Source organism: Telmatherina bonti (assembly GCF_933228915.1).
Source record: "Telmatherina bonti genome assembly, chromosome: 21".
In the NCBI taxonomy this organism is placed as follows: domain Eukaryota; kingdom Metazoa; phylum Chordata; class Actinopteri; order Atheriniformes; family Telmatherinidae; genus Telmatherina; species Telmatherina bonti.
In genome coordinates, this window is record NC_136630.1 from 5,105,930 (window position 1) to 5,125,169 (window position 19,240).

At 41.7% G+C, this 19,240-nt stretch overlaps 1 protein-coding gene across 12 annotated transcripts in view; it reads left to right on the forward strand.

Moving 5' to 3' along the window:
- mapta (microtubule-associated protein tau a) overlaps positions 1–19,240 on the forward strand; it is a 52,115-nt gene that overhangs the window by 11,157 nt on the left and 21,718 nt on the right. For 5 of the 12 annotated variants that reach the window (XM_079260888.1, XM_079260890.1, XM_079260889.1 and 2 more), the window contains exons 1-5: positions 8,599–8,651; positions 8,778–8,943; positions 14,337–14,423; positions 14,946–15,026; positions 17,323–17,343. In XM_079260888.1, the coding sequence (XP_079117014.1) occupies positions 8,796–8,943; positions 14,337–14,423; positions 14,946–15,026; positions 17,323–17,343 (337 nt within the window). In that variant the 5' untranslated portion in view covers positions 8,599–8,651; positions 8,778–8,795. Of the gene's footprint in view, positions 1–8,598; positions 8,652–8,777; positions 8,944–14,336; positions 14,424–14,945; positions 15,027–17,322; positions 17,344–19,240 lie in introns of those variants that run through there. The other 7 variants (XM_079260892.1, XM_079260893.1, XM_079260895.1 and 4 more) reach the window with 6 other exon arrangements.

Below are 19,240 nucleotides of genomic sequence, written 5' to 3' on the forward strand. Positions count from 1 at the left end.
ATCTCATCACCATGACAACCTCCCGTTCCACCGCATCACCATGAGAATCTCCCGTTCCACCTCATCACCATGAGAATCTCCCGTTCCACCTCATCATCATGAGAATCTCCTGTTCCACCTCATCATCATGAGAATCTCCTGTTCCACCTCATCATCATGAGAATCTCCTGTTCCACCTCATCACCATGAGAACCTCCCGTTCCACCTCATCATGATGAGAATCTCCCGTTCCACCTCATCATGATGAGAATCTCCCGTTCCACCGCATCACCATGAGAATCTCCCGTTCCACCTCATCATGATGAGAATCTCCCGTTCCACCTCATCATGATGAGAACCTCCCGTTCCACCTCATCATGATGAGAATCTCCCGTTCCACCTCATCATCATGATGAGAATCTCTCGTTCCACCTCATCATGATGAGAATCTCCCGTTCCACCTCATCATGATGAGAATCTCCCGTTCCACCTCATCATGATGAGAATCTCCCGTTCTACCTCATCATCATGAGAATCTCCCGTTCCAACTCATCATCATGAGAATCTCCCATTCCACCTCATCATGATGAGAATCTCCCGTTCCACCTCATCATCATGAGAATCTCCCTTTCCACCTCATCATGATGAGAATCTCCCGTTCCACCTCATCACCATGAGAATCTCCCGTTCCACCTCATCATCATGAGAATCTCCCGTTCCACCTCATCACCATGAGAATCTCCCGTTCCACCTCATCACCATGAGAATCTCCCGTTCCACCTCATCATCATGAGAATCTCCCGTTCCACCTCATCATCATGAGAATCTCCTGTTCCACCTCATCACCATGAGAATCTCCTGTTCCACCTCATCATGATGAGAATCTCCCGTTCCACCTCATCATGATGAGAATCTCCGGTTCCACCTCATCACCATGAGAATCTCCCGTTCCACCTCATCACCATGAGAATCTCCCGTTCCACCTCATCATCATGAGAATCTCCCGTTCCACCTCATCACCATGAGAATCTCCCGTTCCACCTCATCACCATGAGAATCTCCCGTTCCACCTCATCACCATGTGAATCTCCCGTTCCATCTCATCATGATGAGAATCTCCCGTTCCACCTCATCACCATGAGAATCTCCCATTCCACCTCATCACCATGAGAATCTCCCGTTCCATCTCATCATTATGAGAATCTCCCGTTCCACCTCATCATGATGAGAATCTCCCGTTCCACCTCATCACCATGAGAATCTCCCGTTCCACCTCATCATCATGAGAATCTCCCGTTCCACCTCATCACCATGAGAATCTCCCGTTCCACCTCATCACCATGAGAATCTCCCGTTCCACCTCATCACCATGTGAATCTCCCGTTCCATCTCATCATGATGAGAATCTCCCGTTCCACCTCATCACCATGAGAATCTCCCATTCCACCTCATCACCATGAGAATCTCCCGTTCCATCTCATCATTATGAGAATCTCCCGTTCCACCTCATCATGATGAGAATCTCCCGTTCCACCTCATCACCATGAGAATCTCCCGTTCCACCTCATCACCATGAGAATCTCCCGTTCCACCTCATCACCATGAGAATCTCCCGTTCCACCTCATCACCATGAGAATCTCCCGTTCCACCTCATCATGATGAGAATCTCCCATTCCACCTCATCATGATGAGAATCTCCCGTTCCACCTCATCATGATGAGAATCTCCCATTCCACCTCATCAAGATGAGAATCTCCCGTTCCACCTCATCACCATGAGAATCTCCCGTTCCACCTCATCATGATGAGAATCTCCCATTCCACCTCATCACCATGAGAATCTCCCGTTCCACCTCATCATGATGAGAATCTCCCGTTCCACCTCATCACTATGAGAATCTCCCGTTCCACCTCATCACCATGAGAATCTCCCGTTCCACCTCATCACCATGAGAATCTCCCATTCCACCTCATCATGATGAGAATCTCCCGTTCCACCTCATCACCATGAGAATCTCCCGTTCCACCTCATCATGATGAGAATCTCCCGTTCCACCTCATCATGATGAGAATCTCCCGTTCCACCTCATCATGATGAGAATCTCCCGTTCCACCTCATCATGATGAGAATCTCCCGTTCCACCTCATCACCATGAGAATCTCCCGTTCCACCTCATCACCATGAGAACCTCCCGTTCCACCTCATCATGATGAGAATCTCCCGTTCCACCTCATCATGATGAGAATCTCCCGTTCCACCTCATCATGATGAGAATCTCCCGTTCCACCTCATCACCATGAGAATCTCCCGTTCCACCTCAACATCATGAGAATCTTCCGTTCCACCACATCATGATGAGAATCTCCCGTTCCAACTCATCACCATGAGAATCTCCCGTTCCACCTCATCACCATGAGAATCTCCTGTTCCACCTCATCACCATGAGAATCTCCCGTTCCACCTCATCACCATGAGAATCTCCCGTTCCACCTCATCACCATGAGAATCTCCCGTTCCATCTCATCACCATGACAACCTCCCGTTCCACCGCATCACCATGAGAATCTCCCGTTCCACCTCATCACCATGAGAATCTCCCGTTCCACCTCATCATCATGAGAATCTCCTGTTCCACCTCATCATCATGAGAATCTCCTGTTCCACCTCATCATCATGAGAATCTCCTGTTCCACCTCATCACCATGAGAACCTCCCGTTCCACCTCATCATGATGAGAATCTCCCGTTCCACCTCATCATGATGAGAATCTCCCGTTCCACCGCATCACCATGAGAATCTCCCGTTCCACCTCATCATGATGAGAATCTCCCGTTCCACCTCATCATGATGAGAACCTCCCGTTCCACCTCATCATGATGAGAATCTCCCGTTCCACCTCATCATCATGATGAGAATCTCTCGTTCCACCTCATCATGATGAGAATCTCCCGTTCCACCTCATCATCATGAGGATCTCCTGTTCCACCTCATCATCATGAGAATCTCCTGTTCCACCTCATCATCATGAGAATCTCCTGTTCCACCTCATCACCATGAGAACCTCCCATTCCACCTCATCATGATGAGAATCTCTCGTTCCACCGCATCACCATGAGAATCTCCCGTTCCACCTCATCATGATGAGAATCTCCCGTTCCACCACATCACCATGAGAATCTCCGTTCCACCTCATCATGATGAGAATCTCCCGTTCCACCTCATCACCATGAGAATATCCCGTTCCACCTCATCATGATGAGAATCTCCCGTTCCACCTCATCACCATGAGAACCTCCCGTTCCACCTCATCACGATGAGAATCTCCCGTTCCACCTCATCATGATGAGAATCTCTCGTTCCACCTCATCATGATGAGAATCTCTCGTTCCACCTCATCCCAAAGCTGCTCTGCTGGACTGAGATCTGGTGACTGTGGAGCCGTTGGAGGACAGTGAACTCATCGTCATGGTGGAGATGATGTGAGCTTTGTGACATGGTGCATCATCCTGCTGGAAGTTTCCATCAGAAGATGCTGCACTGTGCTCATAAAGAGATGGACATGGTCAGCAGCAACACTCAGGTTGGCTGTGGAGGTTAAACCAGGTCATGTTGGTACTAAGGGGACCAAAGTGGGACAAAAACATATCCCCAACATTACTACACCAGCAGCAGCCTGAAGCGTTGATCCTGACGGCAGGATGGATCCATGTTGTCATGATGCTTCCAGCAGATTCTGATCCTACCATGTGGATGTGTGGTCTTCTGCTGCTGGATGTTTCCTTTCCTCCAGACCTTCTCTGGAAACCCTGGAGATGTTTGTGTGTGAAAATCCCAGTAAATTCTCAGACCAACAACCTGCCACATTAAAAGTCACTTAAATCTTCTTTCCTCCTCATTCTGATGCTCATCTTGAACTCCAGCAAGTCGTTTTGACCACGTCTACATGACTAAATGATTTGAGTTGCTGCCACGTGTTTGGCTGGTTAGATGTTTATGGTAACAAACAGATGTTAAAGATGTTCTTTTCAGCTAATTCTGGCATTTTGCTGCTTATCAATGTATCTCGACTATTTAATATAACCCAGTGGAGGAAAACTTTTTGGGATATTTGCAAAACTGGTTTAAATTAGAATAGACGTGTTATAAATTTGTGCCTCAGAAATAAAAAATAAATTGATCAGATCTTTTCCACCTTGGGGAGCATTTGACTGGCAGTAACCCCGTCTGTGTTTTTGTGGTTGGATCTGCTCTCCAGCTTGTGCTGCTCCTGCCGTCTGTGGTAAACGTGCAACTCTGTTCAAACAATCAGGAGGTCGGGAGATGTGAAAGTACACAGAGCAAAGGTCACATAGCTGAGCCTGGTGCACCTTTTACTGTGGGTTTTATGGGTGAAGTAACCACAGCAACAGTTTAGGCATTGCGGCTCGTAAACACGGTAACATCAGTTGCATCTCTGCAGTGTGTGAAACAGAAGCTTTGAGGCGGCCAGTGATGGAAGATTTTCCCTGAAATTCCCTGAAATGTTCTGTTCTGCAGAAATAAAAGAGTTTGAGTTTTGCTGTGGAAACATCTGATGGTGTTGTTGGCCTGCAGATGTAGCTCGACATAAAAACCGATGTGCTACGACTGTTCAAGCATCTCCGTAATGTTGTGCACGTTCCGCTTCATAAGCTGAATGATCCGTTTCTTTAGCCAGCAGGATTTTCCAAAGAGAATTTCAGATTTTTCAGACCACAGGGAAGTTTTCCCTCAGGGTCATGGACCGTTCGGTTGTAGCAAAGGAGGTGGAGGCTTTTTATTTTGGTCGGCTCAGGTTGCATCTTTGCTTTCTGCAGACGATGTGCTGGTGATCAAAGACCTGCAACTGAGATGTTTAACAACTGAGATGAAAATTGGCTCAAAAGGTCTCAGGCAGTGGTGCTCAATCAGAAAAGGGCAGACTGTCCACTCCAGGCTGAAAGTAAGGAGTCATGGATGTCCAAATCTGGTCCTCGAAGGCCACAGTCCTGCAAGTTTTTTATAATTCACTGCTTCTTTTTGTTGTCTAGTCCGGTATTTAAGCAAGCAGAATGATGGTCTGGCATGGGTGAATGTGACAAGTAGTGTAAAGGGCTTTTAGTGGTCGTCATGACTAGAAAACGCTATATAAGTACAAGTCCATTTACCATTTACACATATACACATAAGATCCAACCACATATTTATGGTCCCACTGCAGGAGGACAAAGTCAACAATTGTCAGGAGCACCAGAAACTAACCGGTTAGATATAAACCAGAAACACCGAAAGAAAACTAGCTGTATGTATGTGTGTATATGTATACATCTGTAGGTTGGTTTTTCTTTTTGTTTTTGGGGTTTTTTTTGTTTTGTTTTTTTTTGTTTCTCTCTCCCTTTCCTCTCCCTTTATCTCTTTCACTTTTCTTATGAGGTGTTTTTTCTTCTTTCTCTTTCTGTCTTTCATCTGTCCTCTCCGGTCATTATATCTATAAAGCTTCCCCTGACAAAGAAAATTTGCTCAGCAGAACACAGCATCCAGACCATCATTCTGCTTGCCTAAATGCTTGACAAGACAAAAAAAAAAAGAGAAAAAAAAAAAAGAAAACTAGCTGTTAGTAAATAAACCTGCAGACGACTCAGTGACATGCAGAACATACAGAGTGGAACGAGTTCAGAGAAGAGTGATCATGCCAATGTGACTCCGCCCACACAATGTGACCTCGCCCACATAATGTGACCCCACCCACACAAAAGTGAGAGGCAGGTCAGAAGAACCCAGAGACCTGGGCAGTCGGCAGCGACCCCCAGGCACAGACCCCAACCACCCCACTCCGGAGCCAGCCATGCATCCGCCCAGGAGGTGGCAGAGGGGGGGCCCAAGCCAGGGCCCCCCCAATAACCCCTGGCTGTAGCCTGGAGAATGGGGCGGGGCTGGATATTGTTCGTGGTTGGATGTCAAATGAGCGTGGGGTGAGGGTTAGGGTTGATCCAATCAAAATGTTGAGGGGGCGGAGTTAGATGTCCAACTCCGCCCCCTCAACATTTTGTCAGCCTCATTCTCCAGGCTGCAGCTAAGACCCTCTCAAGCCCCCTGCAGTCAGGGGGAACAGGCCAGCAGACTCAGACCGGCAAAGGCTGGCCCTGCTGGGGGGTTTCACACCAGGGCAGGATATGTTCAACTGCTTCACAGCTGTTTCCGATGAATGGCTCATTACCAGGATGGTGCTGCACTGGAGCGCTGTAGTGATCCATTCCATTTGAACCGGATGTGTTGAAGCAGGAAAACTGGAAGTAGACATGTTTACTTTAACTTGAGCAGTTTCAAGCATGTTTGGGTTTAATCTGAGCCAGGAGGACGGAGCTGGAGGCTGGCGAGGGGATTGGTGCCTTAGCAGCAGCCATGCTGATGTTTTTACCCATCAGAGGCACAAACGTGGGTCCTTTTTACCACATAGCTGCTCAGTTCAGTCCTTTTAGGGCAACAATCCAGCAGGTTTTCCATGTATTCCTGCTTCAACACGCCTGAATCAAACCTATCAGATGACTCATTCATTTGCGTCAGGTGTGTTGGAGCAGGGATGCATGGAAAACCTGCTGGATTACGGCTCTCGTAGGTCCAAACTGAGCATACCTGGTTTAGGGGTTCCAGCTCTGGTCCTCACATGCAGCAGTCCTGCAGGTTTTAGGTGTTTTCTGCTCCAACACACCTGATTGAGATGAAATGGTTTTCCTCAACGTCTCCTTTCAGGTTCTGTCCAAACATGTTGATCCATTAATCTGATTCGGGTGCAGGAGAGCGGCCCTCGCGGACCAAGTTTGGACCCATCTGGTCTGAAAGAATGAGAATACTCTCTCACCTCTCACCCCATCACTACATTTATCCACAGTCTCGTCTCTTCCAGGCTTAACTACTGCAACTTCTATCTGTTTGATCCCAAAAAAATCCTCCATAAACTTAAACTGGTTCAGAATGAGCAGCCTGGGTCACTACAAGAACCCCATCCAGCCATCAAGCCCCCCCCGTCCAGCAGCGGCTCCACTGGGTCCCCGTACCCATCGCATTCATTAATTACAGCAATATTGGAGAATTGTGAGAATTACAATTTAAATTGAATCGGCACCCAAAAAATCCGAATCGAATCGAATCAGGACAAAAATATATCGTCACAGCCCGACTGATTATTATCGCTTCATGTATTCTTTATGTGTGTATTTATGGGTTTACTCAAGTAAGGTGGCCTTGAGTGTCCAGAAAGGCGCCCACAAAGTAAATGTATTGTTATTATTATTATTATTATTATTATTACTATTATTACTATTATTGATAATACAAATGGCTGTACTGAGCTTCCTCTGAAGGCAGCTAGACTCTCCCCCAGGCATGGTGGAGGGAACTTAGCCATTCATGAGGCGCTTCCCACCAGGAGGAGCCTCACAGAGATCTGGAAGAAGTCCTGGATGGATGCTGATGATCCTGAAGACCAGGAGATCATCAGCACCACGTCTCGACTTTCAGTCTCAGGTTCAGACTCTCAGCAGCTTTGTGTTTATTGACAATAAACATTAAAACCCACAAATTTTTTGATATTTTATGTAGAGAAAATGTGTTTCCTTATTTTCTATTGTATTGTTGTTGCACCCAGATGGAGGCAATCCTCGTCTTTTCCTCTTGAAGTTGCTCTTTTTTCATTTCTTAGCAAGTTAGTGACCTGATACGACCTCGTTGCTGTTCTGTAAAATCGGAGTTTTAGAAGAATCGTCTCTTTTATGGAGCTTTTCAAGTCAAACGACTCTGAATCATCTGAAATATTTCCTGTAGAGTTTCTAATTAAATCCTTGTTGAGGATAAAACAGACATTCTAGACTTTGACAGCTCTAAACTGTAAAATAATGACTAAATCCGTCAAATAAATGTTTTAAGTTTCAAGCATAACCTGGAAATACTTTCTGTACCTTTTAGTCTTTTATTAAAGTGAAATAAATCGCGACATTTCCCACCACAGAAACTTACAGCGCTGCTTTCATTCGTTTGCATTTCCAGCTAAATATTTTGGACTTTTAACGGTGCGACCGGACTTCAAGCAGAGCCGTAGCTCTGAGAGATTAAACCATCACGCTGATGTGCCAACGTGGGCTTGAGAGGGAAACTAAAGCTCTGAAGTTGCCAAATCTGCATCGCCATACAAACCCGGCGCAGGCTGTTTGAGTGCTGGGAGCGATTATGCCGTAAGCTCTCTGCGCCGGTGCAAGGCAGTGAAAAAATATGATCTGGACTGAAAAAGTGCTGATGTAACCCGAGGCTTGGGTTTAATCTGATATGTAATCCTCTTTTTATGAGATTTGACGCAGTTCCCATGTGCTGAGCGGCTGAAGGAGCACGCTGGGGGGTGCGGCTGGGGGGCTGATGTGTTGTCGTGACTCGCTGGTCAGGTTGAAGTTTGTGGAGTCACAGGTTGAGCGTTGCTCTCTGGTTGTTTAGGAAGTGCAGCCTGTCACGGTGAGGACGGCGTGCACATGGCCTGACGGGACTATTTTAGTCTGCGAGGCTGTAACATGAAGCGCCGACCCCACGTCAGCGTGTATAAATAACCGCCGTTTCACAGCCGCAGTGTCTGTTTACGTTGTGAGGTGACGGACGGGGTTTGTATGCCGGAAGACAAAGTGTCCAACAAGTGCGCCATCGTTACCTTTTAATCCCCTTCAGCCAGCCGCCTTCTCCCCTCTCACCCACTTTGTCATTTGTGACACATGACGGACGACCGACCGAGTCCTGATCTGTCCGTTTGCTTCTCTTGCAGCCTGACCTGTGACCGGCAATGGACTACATGAACAACGCCTCCAACAGCTACAGCTCTGGAGACACCATGAGCGCCTCCTTAGCCAACATGACCATCAGCGAGCAGCACCACCAGGAGAACGGAGTCCAGATGGGACACAGAGGAGCCGGAGACGCCAAAATGAAAGGTCAGGCTGGAGACACGCCGATACACCAAGCGCTGGATGGATGTGTCGGTGACGTGAAGCACGATGAAGACGATTTCAGCCGTCAGGTTGAGCTAAATCACGACAGCTGATCTCGTCTCTTCAGACCTTTTTGGGTTCAACGTCTGCGTTTGTCACCAAACAAAAACACTTGGTATTAGACACATGTAGCTGCAACGCCTCTGATGTGGCATCAAGGTTCTCTGAATTCTTTCCTATGACTTCATGCGGCCAGTGGGAGAGTTTTACGTGAGGCGCGACAGGAAATCAGTGGAAACACATCAGGCCAGGTCGTTTTCAGAGCCGCACTTTGTTGCAGATGGTGGGAAATCTGTTGGACTGGGAGCAAATATTGCAATAAAAACCTTTCTTTTAGATGAAACCTTAAAAAAAAAACCAAGTGTTACAGGTGTGATTTGTACATATTTCAGACGCTGATAATGACCACCATGTCCATGCCTGGACCATTCATCTCCTCATGACTGTAAAAAAGAACCAATCTCTCGCCACATCCACCTTCATCAGCCAAAACGTGCGGTGAGCATGTTCTTGAGAGATGAAAAATACTTTATATCAGGGGCGGACTTACCACCAGGCAAAACTAGGGGGTTGCCCCGGGCCCCCAGGTCTTTAGGACCCCATAAAACTTGTCATACACTTATAGTTATTTATTACTTAGTTATTTATTACTAACAAAAATGATGTTTTAGATTAAAATACATTCGCTAAACTGTCAGCAGAATGATTATTATATTATGTGTGTCTCGGGGCCCCCCCCTTCAGGTATATAGGGTGATCTGTGTGTGTGATGCGGTCAGTGAGTTGATCTGTAACTTAAAGAATGACTCGTCACAATAAATGATCAGTTCGTACCGTCGAGTGAAGCAACCCTTCCCTGTCATTAAACACGGTCCTCTCAGCCAGCAAAGAGACTTTTACACTGGCTGTTTGTTAGCGACGCAGATAATGTACAGTAGTGGAGTAGAAAGTGCAATATTTACCATGGGGCCCCACGCCTGCCTTTGCCTGGGGCCCCAAATCTCTTAAATCCGCCACTGCTTTATATTTACTTTATTTTTAGCTGTTTAAATCGTGAAAATGATAAAGGTCATAAAAAACAAGCGCGAACTAAAGATTTTATGAAATGGCTTCAGGAAAAGTGGCTTGTGAAGCTTTTGTTGGAATTAAAGTCAGAATTTACAGCCATCAGAGGTCTTTAAATAACTTTCTTTGTTTGCAAGTTATGTTAAATTGAACTTTAGCTAACCTGAATATTTTTTATAAACCCGATGTCGACTGGGCTGCTGTGAAGAAACTTAACTAATCACAGAGTAAATCAGCTGGTTGTGGTTAGTTTACACCAAACAAACAGTAACAACTCTACAAGACACTAAAATAAGAACTTAAAGGAGCAGAAACGATGCAAAACTTCTTTTTCCTGCCTGTTTTTCCTCACATGAAGAAGAAATAAGCTGAGGGATGTTTGGGTGCAGGGATCTGTCTGATCTTATCTCAGCATAAACTGGCTTTTTCTCAGATGAACTGGTAAATTTTAATGTTTGGAGGAGGTGTGGCCGCCGTGAAACTGGTCCACTGCTGACTGGAGAGATGAAATCTTTCACTTTATGTATTCACACTGGCTCTTCCTATTGAAAGAAGCGGACTCAGGACCGACCGATCGTCCTCTAGGTGGACATGTCAGGAGGTGAAGACCCTGTAACACAGATTCAGGAAGTGACTCGAGCAGATTGTGTCACATTCTGCAGAACATCAGCAGTAAATCAACGTCGTGATAGCTACGAATCATTCGCTTATGGGCAGGAAAAGGTTAAGGAGCATTTTAATTTCAGATTTCTGCTGTGATTTGAGCTCTGAATGCATATGAAGAACATAAAACATGACATATAAAAGCTGAAATAAACCTTGTGATGTGTTGGAAGGGGAGGTTCTCATGGTGATGAGGTGGAACTGTGTGAAGCTTCGTGTCTAAATCTCAGAGGAATGTTTCCAACAGCATGAATTAAAGTGGTTCTAAAGGGAAAAAATGGTTTAAACCAGTACTAGCAAGGTGGAACTGGTGGAGAATCCAGTGACTGGATGTAAAAAGGATGTGAGAATTGATGATTTGAAGTGGGCGTCATCTTTAATCGGTAAAATATGGCGTTTTGTAACATGTTATAATGCAGGTTTTAGTCCTGTGGAGCATTAAGAAGCGGATTACGTTACATAAAGAGATAATTAATACAACAGTTATCAGTTTGAAAGGAGGAGCTGTAAATCCCGTCCATCAATAATCTTTTACAGCAGCATTTTAATATGCTTTAACTTATCATTTTGCATGTTGTGTAATCCACATTTTGGGCCTTTGGGGTGAAAAGTTAGTCACAAGTGCTTCATGTTGGAGCTTTAATCCCAGAGCACAGTGGGATTATTCAGTCGGACTGGAGGAAGGCAGTTTTCTGAGGGTCTTTGTTGACTGCAGAGTCGGAGCCCCCTGACTTTCAGCCGGGCTTTGTTCTAATCTCTTTTTACATAATGATAGAAGACATGCAGCTGCATGGGCATCTGGGTCAGACCTGGAAGAACGAGCCCCGTCTCCATCCTGCGCCGCTCTTCTCTCCCAGTTTAGGTCACAAACAATCCGGCCTTCAGCGCCGCAGACGGAAAACCTCACATTAAAATAACTCAATAGAAATAAGGTCAATAAACAGAAGAGTCTCTCAGTTCTGCTTGTAAAAGAAATAGTTTGAATCTGGACAGATTGTTCATGTCAGGCCTGTCAGCAATGCGTTTTCTCTCTCTTTACCCCGCCAACCATATGGCCAATTAGTGCGTAGCCTAGCTTTTCCCAGTTTACAGCCCTCACTAGTGCGGTCGTTCTCCCCGTTTCCTCTTCCCATCACCTTGTGTAGAAACAGGAAGCCGCCCACAGAGTCGGATCTGAACAGCTCTGTAAGCAGCAGCCAGACAGACGGTAAGAATCCCAGCAGTGATGTGTGTGGACGCCGTAGAGGCGGAGCTTAGTGGTGTGGCTGCACTTCGTGTAATGTAGCCAGGTAGCCTGTTACCTGTGTGATGGTTTAAACAGGGTTTTCCTTTTTTCTGCTTTGATCCTGTGGATCTCATAACTATAGGAAAACACACATCCGTTTGCTCATAATCCGGTTGTAATCTGCTGTTTCAGATGTTTTTTTTTTTTATTTTCCTTTAGCTAATTGTACATATTTAAAAAATAAACAAATAAAATAAAGTCTCAAATATTTTAATTACAAGGGTAAACTAATTCAATTCAGATCACAAGGTAATTTAATTTAATTTAATTTAATTTAATTCATTTTCCTAATGCCTTAATCCAATTCAGGGTTGCGGAGAAGCTGGAGCCTATCCCAGCAGTCTGTGGGCGAAAGGCGGGGTTTAATTTATTTTAATTTAATTTAATTTAATTACAAAGGAAAACTAATTAAATTCAGATTACAAGTTAAGTTAATTTAATTTAATTTAATTCAATTTAATTTAATTTAATTTAATACAAGTTAGGCTAACTAAATTCAGAATTTCATGATTTTTTTTCGCATCTCAAAAGCGAAATCTTTTTAACTTTTAATCTTATTTACAACAAACATAATCTGAGGAGTTTGAAATGATAACTATCAGTTTTATATCTCAAAATTAATGAACTTATATCTAATGGAAAAAATTGTTGGAATTTCAAGAATCTGAGTCACTAATTATTTTCCCATCTTCTGTTTTTTCACTCCTCACTGTAATTTACTGCTTTTAAATCTCAGATGTTTATTTTGCAAGAAAATGTTCAGTATTAAAAGATTCTCATAATTCTTTCTCATAATCTTTATTTTATAATCAATTTAGAATTTCTCACCCTCAGTGACCCTCAGTCTTTAGTCTTATAGTTATAAGAAAGAGTAGTTTATTAGATTATCAGAGATATTAGAGATTAATATAGATTATTATTATTGTTATTATTAGATTAGATTATTAGTCTGAGATCATCATAAATCACATTTTCAGAAATGTTTTCTATTAATGTTTTCTATTTTCTATTAATAATATTTAGAAAATTCTGAATTACTCCGACGTTCTCATTTTATTATAATAAAGTCTCAAAGTGTACTTTTACAAATTCAACAAAAAACTCAAATGATTTTGAGATTTTTATTTTTTTTTTTACTTTTAATCAAATAATTATAAAAACATGATCACTTGATATGATTGTAATTTCCTTATTTACTTTGTCAGTTTTACACCAGCGACCTTTTATTCTGATTCCAGGTTCATGCAGCGTCGCTGCGTCTTCTCTTCATCCCAACACATCAACATTTCTCTTATTCTCATTGTTTATTTCATGCCAGACTGAAACTTCCTCATTATTTAGAAAGAAAAGGAGATTCTTATAACTAACCTTCTAATTTCAGCATGTATGTATGTATGTATGTATGTGTGTAATGAGGAAAAACAGGATAAATGTTTCTCTTTCTGAATATTTACAGTCTTCACTTGTTTTCATGCCTTCAGAGATCAACCTGTTTTACAGTTGTGCTCATATTTATTCATACCCTTTCAGTAAAGAAGGAAAAAAAACAGCTGCCTGTAAAATAAGATGAAATTGACTAAAGTAATAATAAATAAAAGTTTTATGAAAATCATGACATTATTTTCTAATTCTGGTTCAATAGAAATATTTTTTTAAAAGCAAACAAAAAAGATAATTTCTTACACATTCCATCAGTCATAAACTAATATTTAGTTGAAGAATCCTTTAATGTTTCCGCTCCAGTCAGGTGTTTTCTGTTCCTCTCAGTCAGACTTCTGCACCTGTTGACAGGTATTTTGTCCCACTGTTCAACAGAAAAGTCTCTCATTTGTCCAGGACACATTTGTTTGTTTGTTTGTTTGTTTTTTTCTTCAACTCAATTAAATGAAAAAACAGTGTCTTATATTACTAAATTATATTTTTGCAAATTTTTAGTTATTGTTCCTTTAAGTCTCCAGTTATTTGAGTGACTGTTGTAAATTCAGCTTTTCTTTAATGAAAGGGGATGAAGACATATGAGAACAAATGTAGTTTTTTCTTTTTAGCTGCTGAGAGATTGAACTGAACTTTGTTTAGATTCTGTTAAATCATCCGAACAGCCTCAGATTACAGTTGGGTGACTTAAGATTGATGCATTATGTAGTAAATGACTTTCATTCATACCAAAAGACAGTTTCATTTCCTCTTCATGGTGCTGGGTGAGGTGTAAAACTCTGCGGTAATGTTGACGTTTTGACAGCTTCCCTTTGGAGAGATTTCTGTTATTTCTTGTGTCTGAGTCGATTCCTGCTGCTCTGAACTCCGGTTTACCTTTAATTCACAGAGGAGGAATCAATGCTCAGTGAAAATGGAGTAAAATCTGAGCTCTCGCAGCCAGACAGCAGCCACCGTGATGAAGAGGTGCAGCCTGGTACGCCTGCAGTGTCATGCAGTCTGAAATGCACTTTAACCCTTAATTTAGCATGCTTTGCTTTGTGTGCAGTTTATTCTAATTTCTCTTTTTCTTCATATTAACCTTCTTTTATTTCAGATATATTACCAGAGAAATGCTTTTCCCTTCTGCTTTATTGGTGTGAATATTTCATTTATTCCAACTCTAACACCAACTGATTTTAAAGTTTGTTTTTTCTGTTTTAAACCTGATTTGCTGTGCAAGGCGCATGTCGAATCATCACTTCCCCAGCCACAGATCACAGGCCGATATGGAAAATAAGGCCTGTTAGAATTAGCCACAGCAACGCCACTCTTCTGGTGGTCAAGCACACTTTGATCGTAAATATTAATGCTGACAGCTTGTCCAAAGCAAGCGGAGAGGAAGGTGATGAGGATGAAAGTACATCTGAGCGGACAAGCCTAAGAAAACCAGAACATGTTGAACAGACCTGATCAGGGTGTTCTTGTTCTAAAATACTGACGTTCATTTAATCCACAGCAGACACACCTGCAGAGAAGCAAGGTGATGAAGTTGTGTCACAAAAAGAGAGCAGCTCGAGTGAAGACAAGGGGCAACTTGGTACGCCCTCACTCCCGAAGCTGCTTGTGCTTCCGTTTCATTTCAAGCCTGATAACAAAGTCGTTTGACTTCCAGAAAATACACTTATTTGCTTTTCTTTGGCTGCTGAGCATTGTGTTCAAAGATGGATATGACTCTCGTAGCAGTGTAGAATGGAGAGCTGAAATACACCTGTTGCTTTTTAGCTAATGTTAGCCGCTAGCACTTTCAGACACAGCTAGCTTAAGGCCACGTGCAAAAAAACACCAAGCTTCTCTTTGAAGCAGATTTGCATTAATGTTTATAATTTGACCCATTTGGATGTTTTAGTCAGTGATGTTTTAGTATAAAAAGTATTTTTGACCAGCTCTTAGTTGATCTCCTAATGCATGCTAGTTTTATGCTATCATGCTAGTAAACCAAATCTCTGATTGAAGCTCAGAATGATTTAAACAGGCAGATTTGATGGTATTGGTATTTCATAAATATAGATTAACACAATATTGCAATAATGCTAGTGATTGTTTTTTTTATTATTGTTTCTTTAGCTGGACTGCGGTCTTTTATTTCACGTGTTCTGTTCTAGCTAGCATTTTTTTAGGCGTATAATACTTCTTTCTGACTGGACTAATGTAGATTTTAACTAATTTGATTGAACTGTATCTTTTAAAAGTGTCTTGAGATGATTTGTAGTGAATTGGCACTATATAAGTAAAGTTTATTAAAATTAAATCTACTGAAGTATTAAGTCTCGAGTTTTAGTGAAGGACAGTATTATTTGACATAATCAATGGAAAAATAGATATTTTCTTTTTTTCTTTCTGACTGGATTAATATAGATTTGAACTAATTTGATTTAACTAGATTGAACTGCAGCTTTTAAAAGTGTCTTGAAATGACTTGTTGTGAATTGGCACAATATAAGTAAAACTATTAAGTCTCCTCATGAAGATTACTTGTTTTAATGTAAGGTTAATCTTTCCATGTGGAGTTTTTGCCAGATTCTCTACGTTTCTTCTACATTCCACATACATGTAAATGAGTTTTAAATATTCTGAACTGACTCTAGGAGAGAGTATGAGTGTTTATGGTTTTGCCTGTGATGGCCTTGCAGTGGCTCCCGGTCATTTTTGTCCCCATAGGATAAAAGGAATCTTTATAGAAAACAATTAATGTTTATTTTTAAGCATTACGGGCTTTTGAGTGGATTTTATTGCCTTTTAAAGCTGCTTTACTCACTTTTGGTAGATTATCTTAGTGAGATGCCCCCTACCGATGGCTAATCCATCTTTCATCCTGCCTCTTCTCTGAATTCTCTCCAGCAGTTAAAAGTCAGTCTGAAGTTGATTCTTGTCTCATTTCTTGCGCTGCACCTTTTTCCTGCTTGTTTTCTCCAATAATACCAGTTTGAGCTTCTTTTATAAATTGTCCATGATCAACGTTTAAAACGACATCCAATTGCAGATGTGTGACTTGGTGCTGTAAATGGATGCGGCAGGATGGACACGGAAATTGTGAAGTGTAGCTTCTCAGTCTATACATAATAAATGTCATTGTGCCATCAAAACAAGTCAGAAATGTTTGTTTTATTAATTCAGAAAGTGACAGCGCTGCTTTAGTGGCTCTTCTTGCTCTTGTTTCCGCTCTATTCTAGGCTAAGCTATAAGTTAAATTCATATTTGGTGTTTAAATATGAGAGTCTTGTAATTAAAGCTAATAAGTGTATTTTCAAGGTGTCAGACTTTTTTTCTGATATCATTTGCAACCAAAGCTGCTTGCTGCTTCCTGTTCTGTGTGACCTGATTGTAAAATGAAGCTTTTTATCTCTTTCCTTCAGCATCATAAACAGAAACCAGCTTTTTCCTTTTTTTCTTTCCTCCTGGCTTCTTTTCTTTCTTTATTCATGCTTATTCTGGGATGGTTAACATGTTAAAACATGATCATAAGCAGACAAAAATAGCACACTGGTCCTTTTTTAAATCTGGGATGGTTACTGGTCATCATGGTTAATTCAGAAAGACAGAAAGGGCCAAACCACGGGCAGATTTAGGACTGCTGTTCTGCCCATGCATGATGTTAACACAGCTGAGCCCTCAGCGTGGTCCAGATGCCAGACTTGCAGAAACTCCCAACAAATCTGGTTTTGATTTGTTTGCATATTTAATTTGTGCTTTTGAATGATTTATTTATCTGACACGAACTTGCATTCATTTCTCTGCATTAACTTAAGACGTGCAGCGTGTGGTCTCATTGATTTTGATGCTGAGTACTGATTTTGTTCTTGTCTTTTCCATCCGTCTCCTCATGGATCAATCAGCAGCAGGAGGAGCTTCAACAGGTAGGCTATATGTTTTATTGATCGCACTTTCACTCTTTTTATTTACTGCACAAGATGGATATGAGTTCCCTGATCACTCCATGTGGATGGAAAAGTAATCTAAGAGAATGAATTGTTCTCGGTTTTCAGTATTTTTATACTATTGATTTATGTTTTTTGATATTTTCTTTATATTTTATTGATCTGAGTTGGAAAATTTGACTGAATTAGTGTCTGGAGTTCATTGACTGAATTTTAATATAATTTAAAAGATAAATATTTATAATTTAAAAATGGAACTCAAATTATTAACAAATAAACTTGGTTTAAAAAGTTTTTTTAACTTCACATATTGATTCTTGTTCCGTTTTTTTGTTTTATTTTATGTTTTAAAACTAATAGATTTTATTTTTTATTTGGTTACATTAAAAGGTGTTTTATCCCTACAAACAGACAAATATTGCTGTTATTTCTCAGTTAATGTTGAAAAATATTTTAAATAAATATATTATCAATCGGTTATTTTTTAAATGAAGTTGTTAAATTAAGCAAATTCATTAACAGACTTTGATTGTCGGCTGAAAAAAAAACATTATCTAAAAATTACAAAAAAATTAAAAATAGAAAAAACAATTACTAGTATTATTGGAATAATGTGTAGTTAATCTATATTTACGACATATCAATACCATCAAATCTACCTGTTTAAATCATTCCGAGCTTCACTAAAACTTTTTTAATTTATTAATTTTTGGACGATTTAATTTTTTGTCTTTTTTTTTTTTTTTTTGCCAGATTCGGATAAGGAGAATTTAATATTATATTTATCACCTTTATTATTATTATTATTATTATTATTATTATTATTATTATTATTATTATTATTAATAATAATAATAATAATAATAATAATAATAAAATGCACAATGTGTTTATTTACACTGGAATGCATCATCTGTCATCTGTCACCGCAGTGTGATGCATTGTTCTGGTTCCATCTTGCTTTATTTCATCTGGACTCGTCACTTCTCCGTTTTCAGTCTTGCATTGTCACTTTTTGTGGAGTTCATTTATTTTCTTGTCGACGTCACATCTTCACATCTTTGATTATTTGTTTTTTGTTCAATGGGGAGATGGATAACAAGTGCTGTGAATGTCATCATTAATCTGCTTTCCAAACAAATTAGCGAGGCCTGGTACTGGAGTCCGCAGTCAGCTCGCATTCGCAAAGCCTGCCGTGCCTGGAGCCGCTGGGAGGGGCGTGGACTTCATGGGATCGTCCTGCTCTCTGGAACATGGCTACAAGGTGCTGGGCGACTGTGGGAAGAGACTAAGTGATTCTTTATGGGCCTCTGAAGACCTAAGCTGCAGCTCGGAGATAAGACGGGACACAGAGGCCAGCAGGGGGAGCCCTGAGTGGACCGGAGCTGTCGATGCTCACCGGGCCATTAGCCTTGATGCATCAGAGTGCCTAACGGAAGCTAACAACCCATCTGGGACGTCTTTAGTCCGCAGCGCCGCTTTGGAAGACCTGACATCCATCGGAGACAGAAGCTTGTGGGCTAACCATGAGGAGTGGCTCGTCTCTGAGCAGATGAAAGATGGAAAAGCTGCTAATGGAGCAGCTTTACAGCCCTGCAATGACTCTGGAAGCAAAAATGCCACTTCAGAACAAGCCCAAAGTCCGTCTGTTATTGACTCAAATTCTGGAAATCTCCATCCCACACACAGCAGTAGGAACATTTCTGAGGAGGTTTGCCTTTTGACCACATTGCTATGTGACACAGAGGCTGAGAACAGCAGTGACTCATGCTTACATAGACCCGGCTATTCAAAGCCTGACATGCCGAATGACTCAGAGATGAGGAGCAGTGTGGCTCAGGCCACCGGCACCGCCGAGCTCCAGAAATCAGCCTCC